Here is a 17557-nt window from a genome sequence, read left to right as displayed (position 1 = left end):
GTGCTGAACAGTGTGTCCTGAACTCTGATATGATCTTCTGTGTAGATCAGCAGCATTTCTCTGCAAGTTAAACCTGTTTGCAGTGAGTGTGTGAAGTTATTTCCTCATGCTGCTAAAACAATGATAAAGTTTTACTGGACGTCTGGAGGCGCGGGGGCCGGTTGCTAAGGCTCCGGCACTTCCTTGTTACCGTTGCTACGGTGACCAACGATGACTTTGTTGAAGCCCCGCCCCCTTCATGTGCCCCGTCAGAGCTCGGTGACATTTCTTCACTCTCGGTCACCGGCTGGCACTTGTAAACACTCAACTTCACATGAAGGCAGAACCAGAGCGGGTCAATGAAGTCCTGCAGCGGGGATCCAGCTCTTTATCCACCGGTACGTACTTTATTGCCCTCCCTAACCCCCCAAACACACCCACCAGCCCGCTAACTGCACCTGAGAGCGCTTTAGCTTCATTAATGGGACACTTTGCTGCTAGCTTGTCGTCACAGGAAGTTCTTTCTAACTCATTTAGTTTGTGTAAGAAGTTCATTTACGTAATTCTAAAAATTTCAAGGAGCCTTTGTTGGTAACAGGAAGCTTCCTAATAGTGAAAAGGAAACAAACTTTTTTTTTTTCTTGTGAAGCTGCACGTGCTTTTTGTGTTTGTGCTCAGCTTGCTAACTTCACCACAAGTCTTCCTCTCTCGTGTTTCATTTTGAATTTGGCAGTTTAGACCTTGACAGGTGGTATTTATTTGACACATTGCGGTTCTTCAGACTCCTCTCTGTGGCTGCACACTGTTCTTAGAGATGTTCTTGGAGGAAGTGATGCTCCTGAAATGATCTACCGTCAGACAGAAATGCATCTCCTGTTGCATGCAGGAGATGTTTCACTGTACAAACTGTAGACAGAAGACGTGGAGGTGGCAGCAGCATGAGCACTAAGAATACAGCTTTCATTCAAGGTAAGGTCAACAGACAGCTGCCACAGTAGGTTTTAAAAAGATTTCTTCTAAGAGGAAGGAAGCAAAGGAGGGAAGAGGCAGCATGCTGTTTCTGTCTCATCACACACTCTCATGGTGTTTATGTTTTGGTCATGAATTATGCAGAATGAACCACTGAGGTAGTTTTTTTTACTCAGTGTGACCTTTGTCAGGGACACTCACTTAACTTTATAATCACATCCACAAGACCTGGACCGACTTATTCTAATAAATCACACGTCAGGCAGCTTAACATCCTAGAAAGCTGACATTGTGATGGTTATGGCTTGTTTTTAAAGTTTGTAACTGTTTGCTGATTGGGGATTAGGCACAAGTACAAAAGAAACAAAAGAGTTTTTGCAGAAACCTGCTGTGGTTAGAACTCTAAAAACAAAAGCTAAATTTGTCTCTCTGAGGTCCTGACCGCAATGTCCGTGTTTGCTCGGTAACTGCTGGAGCTCCACCAGCTGCTGCATGTCGAGCCCTAGAACAGATAAGATACGTATGCAAAGCAGCGAGCTGCATTTACGCCTTGGATCCTGGAGAAGTGAGGATATTGTTTTATTTGCTAAACTTCAGATTCCAGCCTGGTGAAGCTAGCCTGAGAATGTTAAGTGTAGTGTAAGGGTGCTGTTAGATGTGTTCTTGTCTGATATCTCTGCACTCCCGTCCTTGGTCACTGCAAGTTTTAACAAAGGACTCATTAACCTTTAGGTGCCATATGGTGAATAGTGCAGCATATACAGATTAGACAGGCGTGTTTTATTGTGTACCGGAAATAAAAAAGCACTACATCACTCTCTTTCCAAACAGCACTTCACCTTAGTTCCCTTTCTTATTTCCTCTGTCATGCCTAAAACCCGTCGTGCTCACTGCAGGCGGTTCCTCGTGAGCCGTGTCATGCTCGCAGAACGTTGCCCAATGTTTGGGCTCAAACTTCCAGGCATGATAGATTCAGAAATAGCAACTATTTCATGAGGTGTAATACACTTTGTTTTTGTTTTAAATAGAATTGAATTAAATTAAAATAACCGGATGAAAAATTTCTTGTTGAAAATCAGATCAGTCCAACATGCAAAAAAGTTTTTTATTACTCAGGTTTGATGAAGGTTACTGGAGATTAAATGTATTAATTATAGATACTTAAGTATGAGCAAAAAAAAGTCAGAAACTAGTTGTTCTTGCACAAGTCAGACGAGGCTGCAGCGTGTTTATCTGTGTGTCATGACGTTATGTATGTGATCTGATGTTGTCTTCTGTCCAGCTATCTGCCTACTTGCATGCCAGTTTATTTTCCTTCTACCTGTCCCACATATTTGCGTGGGCCGTCACACACACACACACACACACACACACCCACACAGACACACACCTTGTGATGCACTTGTTCATGAATCGACTGAGCAAACTGCACAGCTGGAAGGCGGTCTTCCAAACCGATGCACAAGAAGCTGTAGTCTGCACAGAACCCACTAACGGAGCTGCATCGGTCGATATTTCCTGGCAGACGAGACTGCCCTCGTCATACCACAAGTTTCTGTTCAGCTTTGGTTTACTTGTCGGATGACATTAGTCTGAGGAGGGGAAAGAGGACGGCAACAGTTGTTTTAGGCAGACGACACACACCAAGTCAGACTCAGAATCAATGTTTGTGTGTGTTTGTAGTAGAAAGAACGATAAAGAACCTACATTTACACAACAATGATGCACCTACTGGCTGTTTTTTATGCCTTTCTCATGCATAGATCAACAACTATTCTTGAATACATGTTCAAATCAGACTTTATTTGAATTCGCTTTTCAATGTAATATTTTCTCCCTTTCATGGCCGTTGTTTTCTGTTTATTTTCTAACCCATGTGATGCGACACATACAACATTCTTCTTTGTGTTATTGTTATTATTATGATAATCTGTATTCAGTGGACAAGAGGCTGTAACCGAAGACTCTCCTGTCTTTCATAGGTTTCATCAACTAATTAAAGAGGCGGTTGCTAAGAGATGACAATCGGTGTCATTGGTGAAAGGCTCACATGTGCAGCAGCTTGAAGCACGACTTCGGCGGGATCTCTCTCCTGCGCACCTCTGGCTGTACCTGGCTCATGTGAAGGACGCAGGAGACGCTCTCGCATCAGCAGACTCACAGACACCATGGCGGCTTTTACTGCTCCAGGTATCAACAACAACAACACCTTGAGCAAAGTGGCGGCCCAGACTGCACGGCAAAGGCAAGGAGGCGATAAGGTACACGAGAGTGACCCGAGGAAGAGCGAGAGTGGGGACGTCGGACGAAACACGATCCTGGAGAAAACTCACGAGTTCTTCCAGATGTGCGACATCGAGGGCAAGGGCTTCATCAACCGGCGTGACATGCAGGTAAGGCTGCTGGCTGAAGGGTGACGACAGACCTGTGAAGTTGTAATGTCTGAAACCACTGAGTCTTCTCTGCTGCATTGGAGCAGGTATAATAATTGAACTTGTATGATTTTATGTTAGATCATATTTCGGTGTAAAAGTGATAGAAACGCATCACATCACTACCAGCTTTGATAACTTCCAGTCAATAAGTTTGGAACATTTTCACCACAGTGTAGTTTATTTTTATTGTTTTTAGTGATTACACCTCCTCATTCATCCAGAATAAAAGGCAGGGACGGTCCATACACATCATTAGTAATGCTGAGCAGAACATGGATACAACATGTGCACCTTATTCAAAGCGGCATGAAAGCGCCGGAGACACAGAGCGCCATGTGGACGCTTTGTCATGCAGCTCCTCCACTCACATTATTGTGCAGATTCACTTACCCCTTGGATATTCATCCCTGCCAAGGCTAATCCTTTGATGAAGCACTTCTAGGCTCTCGCTCTGAGAAGCATAAATACATGGAGGGTACGCTTTGATCTGGTGTTTATCATAATGGTTTATAAATGAGATGGCAGGCAGGACAGTGGTCCAGTCCTTCTCCACACTGTTTATACAGCCGTCTGTGCTGAAGAGTACAAACCCTATTTCACATTATTATGTTTGTTTTACACTTTCTGTATATCTACCAGAGATTTATGATCATACAGAACTAAGTAAGTGGTACTACATATGTTTAGTTTCTGTTGACTTTGCAGTTTCAGTCACAAAATATTTGCTGGACTTTCACAGCTCAGAGCGCCTTTCACACCACGACGACCAACAGCTTTACAGTCGCCCTGTTTGCTCACATGAGGCACATGTTCTGCCCAGATAACGCACTTTACAAGAACAGCTGATCATCTTACGCAGGTGGTATCCTCGTTGTGTGCCTGCTCTGGATTGTCAGGGTGGCTTCAGTCAACATTTGTCACCAGTGTAAACAGTGCAGAGAGAACAAGCTGCCCACAAAGGTGTGGCTGTGTTGGCTTTTCTTGAAAACAGTCCAGCAGTTACTGTCATGGTCCAGTTTTTCTTTTGGGAGGATCTTACTAAGTCCTGTTCCTTGGAAAAACTTGTCGGTAAAGAAGCAGCTGTCACTCCTCCTCTCTCAAATAATACGTGAGTCTACTTGAGTGTTGATCTTGTGTTAAAGTGTGCTTGACACTGACACTTGAGCTACCATCTGTCCTGGTGGAGCTGCACGGTGGTCAGTCAGTGAAGACGGTAGCTGCACCAGGAAGTCTCGTGTTAAAGCATTGAGCTGCATGACTGTAGAGCACCGTGCTGCTGAAGAGGGTGCGTTTTGTGAAACATGCACTAAGTCAAATCAAATCAAATCAGCTTTATTTATAGAGAACAGCCACAGCTGAAACAAAGGGGGGTCATGAAAACAACATAGAACCAATAAAAACAACTATAACAGAGCGAGATCTCACGCTGGGTTAAAAGCCAGTGAATAAAAGTGAGTTTTAAGATTGGTTTTAAAAGCAGACAGTGAGGAGGCCGGCCTGATGTGCAAAGGTAGGCCATTCCACATTCTAGGAGCAGCAACAGAGAACGCTCGGTCCACTCTGAGCGTTCGCTTGGACCTCGGTACCTGACGGAGCAGCTGATCAGCTGACCAGAGGTACCGTGCAGGGGCGTCGGGGTGAAGACGCTCAGAGAGGTAGGGCGGGTCGAGGCCATGTAAAGATTTAAAAACAAATAGAAGAATCTTAAAGTGAACCCTGAAGTGCAGGCAGCCGGTGGAAGGAGGCCAGGAAACAATCACGAAGACACTATCGAGCTAATTTAGTCTTATTTTAAGGTACAGCGGACTACCGTCAGCACACGGTTTCTTCCAGTAGCAGTTGTTATAGCTACAGTATGTTCACGTCCTTGAAACTTTGCTTTTGCCAGTTGCAGCTGTGATTTGTGTCCTGTTGAACAGAGGCTGAACAGAGAGCTTCCCCTCAGCGCCGAGGAGTTGGAGAACGTATTCGATACCCTTGATTCCGATGGCAACGGATACCTTACCCTCGAGGAGTTCTCCTCCGGCTTCAGTACGTCTTCCAGCTTTAACCGCTTTTACTCCTGTCATCAGAATCTGTGGTGTTTTGAGTTTGCACCTCAGCTCTTGACTTCTTTTTTCAGGTGAGTTTTTGTTTGGCCAGAAGATTTCTGCAGAGGAAGGCACGGGGGAGAAAAAGCCGAGCAAGAGCCTGCCAGAGGTCCTGTACCAGACCCAATGGGAGGAGAGCCTGGCCAAAGGAGAGGAGGAGGAGGAGGAGAAACACTTTAGCATGCTTATGGAGAGCCTCGGAGCTAACAGTGTCTTTGAAGAGTGAGTGCTGTGTGTGTGATTACAGCTTGTGTTTCTAGGTCGACTTCCTATCGTTCCACACTTTGTTGGCGTCATCTAACTTGAGTCTATACCACGCTTTACGTGACAGCTGTACTAACTATGCAGAAGCTGGAGGTTTCTACCCTCAAGCAAAGCCTCACGAAGCAATCTGTGCTCTGCCTCTTTCAGTGTTGCTGCTTTAAAGTTCAATTCTTTTCTCTAAACAGTTGTTGAAACAGCCACAAAGCTTTCACCAACTCATCTGAATCATTAAAGTCCCTCTATGGGTCTTTCTTGACATATTAACCGGTCATTTGTCACTGTGGTTGGAGTGAGTTTCACTAGACTGAAGATATGACAGAATCGTATGAAATGCATGACCAGACTCACCTTTAACAAACAGCTCCGGCTCAATAAAAGTAAACAGCGGTGAAGGTGGATGCCAGATTATCGGCTTCCACCCGCCTCTTTAGGCCTGGAGACATTTGAATGACATTTAAGATCAGATCCATTTGTGCAGCAGTAACTGTTATTGATGTTGGTCAGACTTTAGGTATTTCAGTGATGTTTTTGAGTTTTTCTGACTTTATAGCTCAGAAGCTCATTACTTTTCCTTATACCGTAGTTCATACATTTATCTCACTGTGCAGTTTTGATTACCGATCTCTACAACACTCACTGCTTCTCTTCAGTATTTTGTTCGCTGTAGGCCTTGAAACACACAAAACGATTCAAACAAACTGTGATCAGTGTGGTTTTTGTGTGTGTGATAATAATTACAGATGTAGAGAGTGCTTTTACACTCTCTCCGTACTGTACTCGGGTATGTTTGAGCCCAAACTCCAGTATGTACCGAGCCCAGGCATGCTATGATGATCCGGTCCCGGGTCTGTTTATAAGAGGCAGACTCGAATGCAGTCACATGTTAAAGCTCGCTGTAGCAAAATCAGGAAGTGCACTGCTGGTGAGGATATAACATCAGCAGTTTTAGCTGTCTATCATGTTACAATCATTAAAAAAAAGGTTTTCTGCAGCCTGTCTCCTTAGAAATCTGCCTATTGAACACTCACACCCGCATCCTTACACAACAACAGATGAGGGCTGATAACAGAGCGTGTTCCTCTTATGTGCACCCAAACAAAAGCAGCAGCAGCAGCAGCATTGTACAGTTCGCTGTAAGACGTGTATCAGCTGGATTTGGTGCACGTTTTTGTTAACGTGGTGTGATACAGGCCAGTGGAAGAAAAAGGACATGATGCAGATAGACGATAACTAATCTGTATGTATCCCTACAAACCTGGGACCTGAGCTGCTGCTTCTACACTTTATTTCAGTTCTTTAATTGCTTGTGAAACCTCATGAAAATGCTCACTAATATTAATCCACACTGACAGTGCACTTGTTTACACCGGCTCTGTAATCCTGCCTCATCAGGCCTGCTGAGGTGCGCAGCCTGTGGGCCCAGCTGCGCCGGGACGAACCACATCTGTTGTCCAACTTTGAGGACTTCCTGGCCAGAGTGACATCCCAGATCATAGAGGCCAACCAGGAGAAGAGGGACATGGAGAGCGCCCTCAAAAGGTCAGTGTGCATCTTCATATATTTAGTGTGGAAGGTTCAAACTATATCAGAAGCTCATTACAGTTTGGAGGCTTCTCTGGGCTGTTAAGTGGCTCCCTAACCAGAGTGTGCATTATTTAAGAGAGCAGTTTCCATGTGTAGAGCTTCATGTTCTTGAGTGATGGGTTTTACACGCCGGTTGTTTCTTAGGGCACATCAACAACGCAGTTCAATTCAGTTTCATGCTCATAGCGCCAAACGTAACATAAATCATCTTACGTGGTAAGATCCAGACTGTACAATACTGCAGACAGAAACCCAACAGTTTCCCCTTGAGCAGGCACCGGATGATACTCAGGAGGAAAGCTCCCTTTTTTTAAAGATAAAGCCGTTGACACAGCCAGACTCAGGGTGGGTGACCGTCCTCCTCAGCCGGTCTGAGGTGACAGAGAGAAAAGATGAATAAACAGCAGGTTGGTGGGGATAGCAGCCATAAATCAGAAACCTGAAACTTCACAGCTAGAGATGGCTGCAGAAAAGTCCAGAGTGAGACAGAAGATGGAGACGAAAAAGCACAGAGTTAATGACATGCAATAGTGGGATATAAGTACAAGTCGAGGAGATGCTGAGTGCATCATGGGATGTCTCCTGGCAGCATAAGTAAGAGGTGCTTCAGTTTCAACAGTCAGCCCTAACTATGTATTTTTTATTCATAAAGTGAAGTTTTAAGCCAAATCTTAAATTAGACAAGATGTCTGCCTCCCAGACGTAGTTTCACAGGAAAGGAGCTCATCTCTCTGCCACCTGTAGCTACATTACATCATGTAAGTTAAATTGTGTTGATCGATGTATGTATTACTTGAGGTGCGTACCACGTGATCACATCTGGGTTTTATTCATGCAGGAAAGCAGCAACACATGATGATGAGATCCAGCGCCTCTATGAGGAAATGGAGCAGCAGATCAAAAGTGAAAAAGATCGGATTGTGCTGCAGGTACAAACCCAGTAGTGATGTCGACGTCTGACACCAGAAATCTCTCCTCACTCTGTCAAATATTTATCTTCTTTTCATTGCTGTTGTTGTTTTTTTTTTTCTTCCTGATGTCTCTTTTATCGCTGTGCTCGAGGACTACGAGCGGTTTCTGTCTCGCAGTCAGGACCTGGAGCTGCAGCTGTCCAGCAAGGAGAAGGAGCTGGAGCAACTCTTCCAGAAGCAGAGAGGGGTGAGTGGGAGCTAACATTTCCTTCAGAGGGTTGATTCACAGTCACAGAGAAAGACATTCCAATAAACAGTCTCTCACTTCACTGATCCCAGAGCAGCACAGCAGGTGAGACGCAGTAAACAAGACGACAGATGCTGTAAAAAATGAATAAAGAGATTTAGCACCTCTTCACCATCGATATGCTGAGAGATCCCTGCATGCAGTGTCTAACTATTCAAATACATTTCCCAACATATTCCACTGCCAAACAAAGGTAAGTCTACAGTACATCCAGTGCAGGCATAATGAGAGTTAGAAGTGTTTTGCGATGGCTGAGTTTACTACCTAATCTGTGACCTAGAAGTAATTTTATTTATTTAAGCAGAAGGTTGTGCATTTGAAAACATACTCATAAACAGTCTAACTGCAGCGAGACAGAATGTTTGCACAGCAGCATTAACCTTCTCTTAACACACACTTTTAGTGGTTATTTTAAACAGTGTCTATTTGATAAAATCTAATCAAGGCTCCTCAGAGCTTCTTCTGCAGCAGGAACATAACCTTGTATTTATGAACCTCAGATAAAGAGTAATAGGTGATGTCACACCTCCACTCACAGGTTTGCACCGATGCTTTTAAGGCGAGCTGAAATGAATTCAGTTTATGCCAACAAGGACTCTTCTTCTCTTCACGGCTCCTTAGCAACGCTAATTAATATATCAGCAGTTCACAAAGTGTTTACCGAGACGCCTGTTTGTGGAGAACATTCAGCCATAAATTGGTATAACAGGTGTCTTAAGAAGCATCCAGCGTGGTCAGTGTGTGTTAGTGCAGCTTGTTGCTATATGCAGTCAGAGTTCTGACATGTCTGTTATTACTTCCTGTCTCTTGTCCATCATATGAAGGATTGAAACACGGACTGAGAGCACAATGATTGGAATATATTTTAAGAATGTTTACTGCTAAGAGTCTTGAGTTTTTTCTACACTCATAAGAACATTTAAACTGTATTGATGGTGATGATGTGACTCAGCGTCTGGCTAATCCTGTAATATTTAGCTATCCTCGTTTCCTTTGTTTCCACCCATCAGTTGGAGTGTCAGTGCCGCGAGCTTCACAGTGAGCAACACGTGACCAAAGTGGAGAACGTGAAGCTGAAGCAGACCAACGACGAGCTGGCGCGGGAGCTGGAGCACACCAGCCAGGAGCTGACCTTGGCCCAGGAGCAGCTGAGTTTACTCCAAGAGCAGTCGACGAGACTTCACGAGGAGAGGGAGATGTGAATGATTAGCTGATTAATCAGGTGTCTTTGTAACTCCAGCCCTGATTGTTTGACTTCACGGTTTCTTTGTGATTAATCAGCAGCACATCATTACTTCAGAGAGAGGCTGTGATAGACGTCCATGTCAGCCACGCTTTACACTGAGCAGCTGTGCAGAAACCTGTAATAACTGTACCAATTAGATTCCTAAAGTTACTCTAGCTGCTGTTACCCACAAGCATTTTTATGGATCTTTAAGCTGATTCCCTTTGACATTTGTTCTCATATACTGCAGCCACATTCAGACATATCATGTGTTTTAAATGCTGTGATACTGTAGCTTAAAGAGACTAGACAAGAATAGACAATGCCTTTTGTTCAATTTATAGTTTAACCACAGAACCTATTGTCTCTTCATAGTTGTGTAATATTACTAATGATGGATTATTGTTGAACACAGGGAGGTATACAGGCTTACAGAAGGACTGCAGAGAGAGCGGACGAGCCTCCTCAAACAGCTGGACCTCCTGAGGTATGCATCTGGGATTCGTTTCAGTCGCTCTGTAACTACAGGTTAAAAGATAAGCTGCAAAATCAATATTGTCAAGCTGAAAAAAACTAAACAAAAGCTGCTGCTCACATGTAGCGACAAATAACTTAAAGATGCAGCAAATCAGAACAATGCTGGTCGATGCAAACAAATCTCAGTTTGTAGTTTATTTGACACAACAGTGGTTCCAACACAAAGCCAGATAGTTTAGTTTCTGAACTTCAGCTTATTCAGAAGGATTATTTGCTTTACAGTCCATTTCAATGTTCAAGGATCCTCTCTGATTATCCAAGGAGTGAATTTCTCTAATATACAGTCCAGACCATTCAGACAGTTACACGTTTCTGTCTGCTTTTCTCTTCAGGCTCTTTGCTTCAGTACACCCAATGTGAAATTAAATAATAAATACTGCTTTTAAAAAGCCAAGCTTCAGCTTTAATTTGAGTAGGTTTACATACTAAAAGAACTCAGTGTGAGACATCACTCTTTCAACACATAATGCCCAAATTGCAGGGCTGCGAATGTATCTGGCTACTAAATGTTTCATGGGCAGCCGAGTGTCATTTCAACATCAAACACGGTGTGGTTTTGTGAGGGCTGCCAGTGGAGCTGGCACACCAGCATTTATTTCAAGGCTGATTTAAGGAACAAGACAAATGTGCTGGTATACAGGAGCCTTCTGTGGGCACAGATTCAGTCACATGCTGAATCTCATCGGCCCACATTTCATCTTTCAGCAGGGCAACGATTCTGAGTTTATGGTCAAAGCAAGCAGAGAGCAGGGTGATGAAATGGAATATGTTTGACCTGCTGAATCAATCACCTGACCTTAATCTGATTGAACTGTATTCCACTTGCTGAAACCAGAATACTGCAAGAAGTGAAGTTAGCTGCAGTGAAGCCCTGGGAGAGAAAGTCTCTGCTAAACTTGAAGCATCAAAGATTCAGCAATCATTGACTGCATAGGATTGTTTTTTTATTACATATGATGATTTTGTGTTGCCTTTTCAATCACTTTTAAACCTCTAAACTTTAGCTACTGTATGTTTAAAGAGCTGTCTCCCACGGTTCTTCTATATTAATGCAAACCGAGGCACAGAGCATTAAGAACAAAGAAAATGTGCACTTCTGCAAATACTTACATCTGAGACTGTCCTCAGGGAGCAGCAGGACCGATCATGACAAGCACATTATCAAACAAGCTGTTCATGTTAATAATTACTTCGACCACTTGGACAATATTCACTGTTTAATAGCAGGAACATGTTGGGTTCTCACCGTGTGCTCTGTCTCTCTGTCTTTGTTGTGTCCAGGGAAATGAACAAGCATTTACGGGATGAAAGGGACATGTGCTATCAGGTGCGTTTCATGTATCGGAATGCTTTCGTCTGATTATTCAGATTTACCGTCTCTGCACATTGTGCTCATTATCGTCTTTTAAAAGATCAGAAACAGCATAAAATGAGAGCAGAATGGAAATCTCCTGTCACATTAAGAACAAATCCTTTATGTTCTGACTGTGCAGAAACCAAAGAACTCTGTGAACACACTTGGTTTCATGCAGAGGCCTTCGATCGCTGCGCTGAGACACACGAGCACGAACGTCTTCAAAAGGTAAACCATCTACAGCTGATGAATTAAACACGTTACTGAGTGCAAGCTGCAGTTGTTGTCATCACTGTCATCACCATCGTGTTGTTGTGCTGCAGCGAGGATGAGGAGGAGCTGACTTCCAGCTCTGTGAGGCAGAGCTTAGCCAACGGGTCGTGCCAGCCATCTGTCCCAGCACAGGCAAGAGGACACCTCCAGAGGATCATCTCCATCGAAGAGGACCACCTCCCCCACTTGCTGAGTGACTGTCAGGCCCAAAGCCCTCTTCAAGAGTGTAACGAAGGAGAGGAGGTCTCAGACGGTGAAGAAAATATAGACTTGATGATGAGTGATATTTACCCGTCAGCCCAGCAGCAGCAATCAAAGGCAAGTGTGGAGAAAGCGGAAATCCCAACATCTCCAAGGGGTCAACCTGTTGGCAAGGAGACCAGCATAAATGTAAGCATGTAGACACTGAGTGCTACACCGTATGTCAGGCACACTTCACAGACTGCCCTGTACGTTCTCTGATTAGCGTTTAATGTCTGCAGGAACGCTGTAACTAGAAGTAAAGACAAAGAGTAGATGTAGGAAAGAAACATGTTAAAGTCCCAGTGAGAGGGCGTCATCACGCCGTTGTAGTCCACCTCACACTAATAGGAAGCAGCCACTTGACCGATAGTCCTGAACCTTTAATCTCTACTCCCACCGTTACTGTTCTCCAGGAGGAAGGTGGTCTTTCAGCGCCCGACCGCCTGTTCAAGATCGTCCTGGTGGGGAACTCTAGCGTCGGAAAGACTTCACTGCTGCGGCGGTTTTGTGACGAGTGCTTCCACCCAGGCACTTCTGCCACTGTGGGTATGTCATGTGCAGATGCGTACATATCGTCATTTCCTGTAAGTGAAGATGTCGCACCCCCCCACCCTTGTGGTTGACCTTTTTGCACACTGCTTTGGTTGTGGTCTGGCTACAATGATGTACGTACAGTTCACACGATGGCTGTTGGATTTCTTATTGATGTGCAGCAGATAGAAAAAGAATCAAAATTATACTCAGTCCAAACATTTTTAAAAGAACAGCAGAGAAGGGAAGCAGCTCAGAATGTGTAGCGTCGCATTTACAACATGTTCATACTTTTGTTTTCCTAAATTTAAAGAGACAGTCACATTTATTTAGGCCCGTGTATATTCCATATCGGTACACATGTGTTTCCAAAAGCAGTGTGTGCTCACCTGAACGTCTTCTCTGTACGTGCAGGTATCGACTACAGCGTCAAGACTATAACTGTGGATAGCAGCCAGGTTGCCCTGCAGCTGTGGGATACAGCCGGACAGGAGAGGTGAGGCTTCAGCACGCTGAGATGGTCACAGATGAACAGAACTCACTTTGGTACTTTTTATAAGGTCACTGTTTGCCAGTAGATTCCTCCAAAACGGTGTGCTTTTTCAAATTTTTATGTTTCTCAGTTTCTTCTCACCCTCGTGCTCCTCAGCAAGTCGTTTGAAAACATCGTTCTCATATTTTTAAATGTTCTAAAGAGGCAGGTGAAGCCCGGGGAGTTTCTCTGGAATAATGAAAAACCAGAACACGTCCTCTTTTGTCTCCTTTCCGCTGCTCCTCCTGCAGGTACCGAAGCATCACCAAACAGTTCTTTCGCAAAGCCGACGGGGTGGCTGTGATGTATGACATAACCGCCGAGCAGAGTTTCACAGCTGTAAGACAGTGGCTGACAAGTGTAAAGGTACGGCGGCAGAAATCTTTGCTCTGCACTTTCTCACAGACAACATGTTTGTATTTTAGTTTGTTGTTGTTCCAGATAGGTAGAGGCTTGTCTTTAACCCCAGCGGACTCTCTTAGGAACGTGTTCTTCTCCTCCTGTTTACAGGAAGGTGCAGGTGAAGATATTCCCATCATGCTCCTGGGAAACAAAACCGACAAGGAGACTGAGAGACAAGTTCAGAAAGCAGTGGGTGAAAGACTGGCCAAGGTTTCTGTTTATTTTTTTCCCCTAAGTTCTTGTCAGTCAGACGATAAATGAAAGAAACTAGATTGATGATCGATTGGAGAAGCAGATCCTGGAGCTGTTTTCGTCATGTTTGTTTTCTTTATTAGTCATTATTGCTTTTTATTCCTGTGTTGTAGTTTCTATGGTGACTGGAAAGGACTTTATGAGTTTATATTACTGCACGAGAAGTGTTTGTTCTTTGTCCTTTTGCAGTTTTAACCACATGATTTACTTTTTGTGTTTCTCGAGAAGCCTATCCTGTAATCATTTCTAAAATATGTCGGCACACGGTTCGTCCGACTGGAGTTTCTCTCATCATTTCTTTGCTGTTGTCATCATCTGACCTGTATGTAGGACTGCCAGATGTCCTTCTATGAATGCAGCGCCTGCTCTGGACACAACGTGGTGGAGTCCATGGTTCATTTAGCCAGGTAAGCACATGTACTGGCCTCTGATAGGTTAAAGACAACTGGAGAAGCAGTTAAATATGGAGTTTCGTAAAGCATTTGAAGCAGAAGACTATTTCTGTTTGGAAACAAGGAAATTGAAATGCTACTTTGGGCTCCGCGAGCACAAAGGAGCTTTTTCTTATCGTGTCGTTCTGAAGATGACTTCAGAAGGCAGTCGCTCCCGAGAGAAAATATCTGCAGTTGTTTACACTTTCTTTTTTTGTGAAGCGAAAAATCAATCAAGTCATATTTTGTCTCCTCTTTGTGGGATGTCAGGGACTTCAGCGAAACGCGTTTATCAAAAGATGCTCCAGAAAAGCCTTTTGTCGTTCATGAACGTTATCTTACTTTATGGACGTTTTTCACTGCATGTCTCACATTTTGACTCGTCACAGCGGAAAAGGCACAAGAGATAATGATAACCTCGATGATGACTCATTTCCATTTAGTTTGATGGAAAGCCGTGACAGTGACCCAGCCAGCGTAGGACCTTTCCTGTGTGGGTCGTCAGTCAGTCATTATTAATACACCTGCGCCTTTCCTGCTATGTGCTGTCAAAACATCATCTGTGAAGAAAAGTGTCTGCAGAGCAGCCGGCTACTAATTAAGACGTTTCTGCGAGGAGTCAACATTTTGTACTTAGTGGATATGAATGCATATGGAAACACAGTTTGAGTCAGCGTTATGATTCTGCTCTTCTGGATCTGTTGCTGTGACAAAGGCCCCTCTGATCAGAGCTAAAGCTTGTGCAGGTCAGGGTGCAGCAGCAGGAACAGCTGCACAGCAAACGTTCAGAAGGGCATCAAGGTGTCAGAACAGGTTCATCTCTTTATGCCTCATTTATGTTTCCTAGAATTCTGAAAGAGCAAGAGGACCGAGAGAAGGAGAAGACGGTCGAGCTGGTCGGCAGCCCCTCGGAGAAGAAGCGATCCTGCTGCTAGCGGATAAACGGTTAACACTTACACAGTAGCACTACCCTTCACTAAGAAACACAGCGTGATCACAGGACACGCCGCTGACTCAGCAGCCTTTCACCCGGTCACTGACCTTCAACCAAACGGATCACGTTGCCACAGATAGTGTCACATCATTATATATATATAAATGTGTAGCTCCAGCTTGTGAAGATTTAGTAAAACTAACAAAATAAATAATAATGTAAGAAAAGTGGGTTTTGTCTTCAGGGTGGGATCTGAGCTGAACAAATGTACAAAGTCTCTGTTGAATCAAACTTTATAGGATATTTTTTAAATGCAGGATATTCCCTCACACTTAACTGTAACTCTGAGATATTTCATATATTTATTTAGCTTCTAAAGGCCCTTTACCTGCCAAATGTGGGCTTTTAACTATATTAAAGGTGAATGCATCATCAAACAGCACTGCTTTTAGTTTTAGTTGACATGTTCATTTATGTCTGTGGGTACAGTTGGGACTAAAACTGGTGTTTCAGGATATTGTTCAGCTGGTGCACAAAGTGAAAAAAAAAAACTAGCTACTGAACCAACATAAAACATCGTCGTATTTGTTCCAGGGCTCTTATAAGTGATAGAATTTTTATTATTATCATAAATGTTTGTGGTTTTTGTGCATCTTTTGTACATTGTTCTGTGATGTTTTTGTTGTGGCAGCTCGGAGGTTTGTTAACAGCTGGTAGACGAGACAAACCAAAACTAGGCGCACACTTCATTTCCCTTTAACCTGCTGTGGTGCCAAGTATTTTATGAAATCACGTCACTGTTACGAGTGTGGTTCAAACTCAACAGGTTTTTCTTTCTCTGTCATTTCTTGTGCTTCACTACTGCCACCATCGTGCACATCACCTAAATGTATATAACAAATGTAAATAGAAATAAATTAAAAGATGTATGTTTATGTGTATGTCACCTGCAAAGCATCAAAAGTTCTTCTTTCTGGAACACTGAAAATAAGATCAGCTATACAGCGCCACCCAGTGGATCAGTTTGACCATTGCAGTTTATTCAGTTTTTGAATTGACATGACAATATGTGAAACAACATATTGGATATATTAAAAAAAAGAAAAGATAATATATGTGCAATCAACATGCCGGTTTATTAGAGTTTGTATGACTTATAGAATCTAAGTTTGTGTTTATTCTGAGCAGCCAAATATTTATTAGAAAACTTCCTCCTTCAGATTCCAGAGGCGCCCTTCCAATGTAAGTATTATTCTACGTATATAAGAAGACCTATCATGTGTAATTGATTGTAAGCATCGATAACTCGTAGCACTGTATTGCTTATTTGCACCACCGGGGGCCCTGTGACATTCACAGGAGCAAAGAAAACAACATCACAGCTCGATGCTGATGCACGGCTTGTTGATTGTTACTTGCACTAGTTGCATGCTTTATGATGATTTATCTCTTTTGCTTCCAAGTGCACAGAACGTACACTTTGATTGGTCGTCTGCACGGTGTAGAAGACGTAGGAACACAGGCTGGATACTGGCTGTCTCTGGGCGATATCATAGAACACACAATCTGGGAAACGTAATGTCTTATCAAATACTTGATATTGTTTTAAATCGGAAACTGAAACACGAATGCAAGCTTCCAGTAAGTGTAAACCCTCTTGAGATGATCTAGAGCTGTGTACTGACTAAAGAAAACCCTGCAGTGGGTACCTTGGCAATGACCTTAGTAAGAGCACGTGTGAAATGGAAAGATGTTTTTCATCAGCTTCCATACACTGCGGTGTAATGCAGCTGGAGTCTGAGTCAGCCGGCATCATGTCTTATATGATCGTCCTGGAGGAACCTGTAAACAAGTTTCTGAATATAAATAAATTTGGTTCAGGTTAAGATGTTGGTACGGGGTTACTGCAGGTCATTGACTCTCTTTAGAAACACTTCCTCGTGTCCGTCTCACATCGAGTTGCTTAGAGTGAAAGATGTAGGGTTTGATTGCTTAATAATAAAATGAGTGATGTCCAGTTGTAAAGAATCATCATGGCTTGTGTTTTAAGTAATATCTAATTAAAAAAACACATTAGGAGTGGCGAGCATCTGTGTAAGAAACCAAAGCGAGAAGCGAGATGCAGCAGTGCGGAACAGAACGAGGTACACTTCGGCACTTGGTCAAGGCATTTAGGATGTGGGGGGAGGAGGGGAAGAAATGTGTTATTGGCATGTCAACAACATCATCACAGCTCAAACTGACAACACAGAGCACACGTGGAGTCCAAGCTTCTCCAGCAGCGTGAGCTTCGACACCTCCTAC

At 43.5% G+C, this 17557-nt stretch overlaps 1 protein-coding gene across 1 annotated transcript; it reads left to right on the top strand.

Annotated features, from left to right (window-relative positions):
- The first annotated feature begins 295 nt into the window (after positions 1–295).
- LOC103365762 (ras and EF-hand domain-containing protein homolog) lies at positions 296–17278 on the top strand. Its single transcript, XM_008293296.1, has 18 exons — positions 296–377; positions 2931–3341; positions 5303–5414; positions 5506–5695; positions 7130–7276; positions 8160–8250; positions 8384–8479; positions 9550–9737; positions 10180–10251; positions 11583–11628; positions 11795–11883; positions 11979–12318; positions 12585–12717; positions 13117–13198; positions 13486–13600; positions 13745–13846; positions 14219–14295; positions 15167–17278. Exons 2-18 carry the CDS (start codon positions 3117–3119, stop codon positions 15252–15254), a joined length of 2193 nt encoding a protein of 730 aa, XP_008291518.1. The 5' UTR covers positions 296–377; positions 2931–3116; the 3' UTR covers positions 15255–17278.
- The last annotated feature ends 279 nt before the right edge of the window (positions 17279–17557 follow it).

The sequence above is a fragment of the Stegastes partitus genome, unplaced genomic scaffold (genome assembly GCF_000690725.1).
Source record: "Stegastes partitus isolate 25-593 unplaced genomic scaffold, Stegastes_partitus-1.0.2 Scaffold871, whole genome shotgun sequence".
Classification (NCBI taxonomy): Eukaryota; Metazoa; Chordata; class Actinopteri; family Pomacentridae; genus Stegastes; species Stegastes partitus.
This window is presented reverse-complemented; position numbering and strand designations above follow the sequence as displayed.

Bases quoted from the DNA above. Each gene is read 5' to 3' on its own strand.
- LOC103365762 (XM_008293296.1), top strand. From the start codon at position 3,117: ATGGCGGCTTTTACTGCTCCAGGTATCAACAACAACAACACCTTGAGC. The intron at 3,342-5,302 runs GTAAGGCTGCTG...CCTGTTGAACAG, and splicing joins TCAACCGGCGTGACATGCAG to AGGCTGAACAGAGAGCTTCC. The intron at 11,884-11,978 runs GTAAACCATCTA...GTTGTGCTGCAG, and splicing joins AGCACGAACGTCTTCAAAAG to CGAGGATGAGGAGGAGCTGA.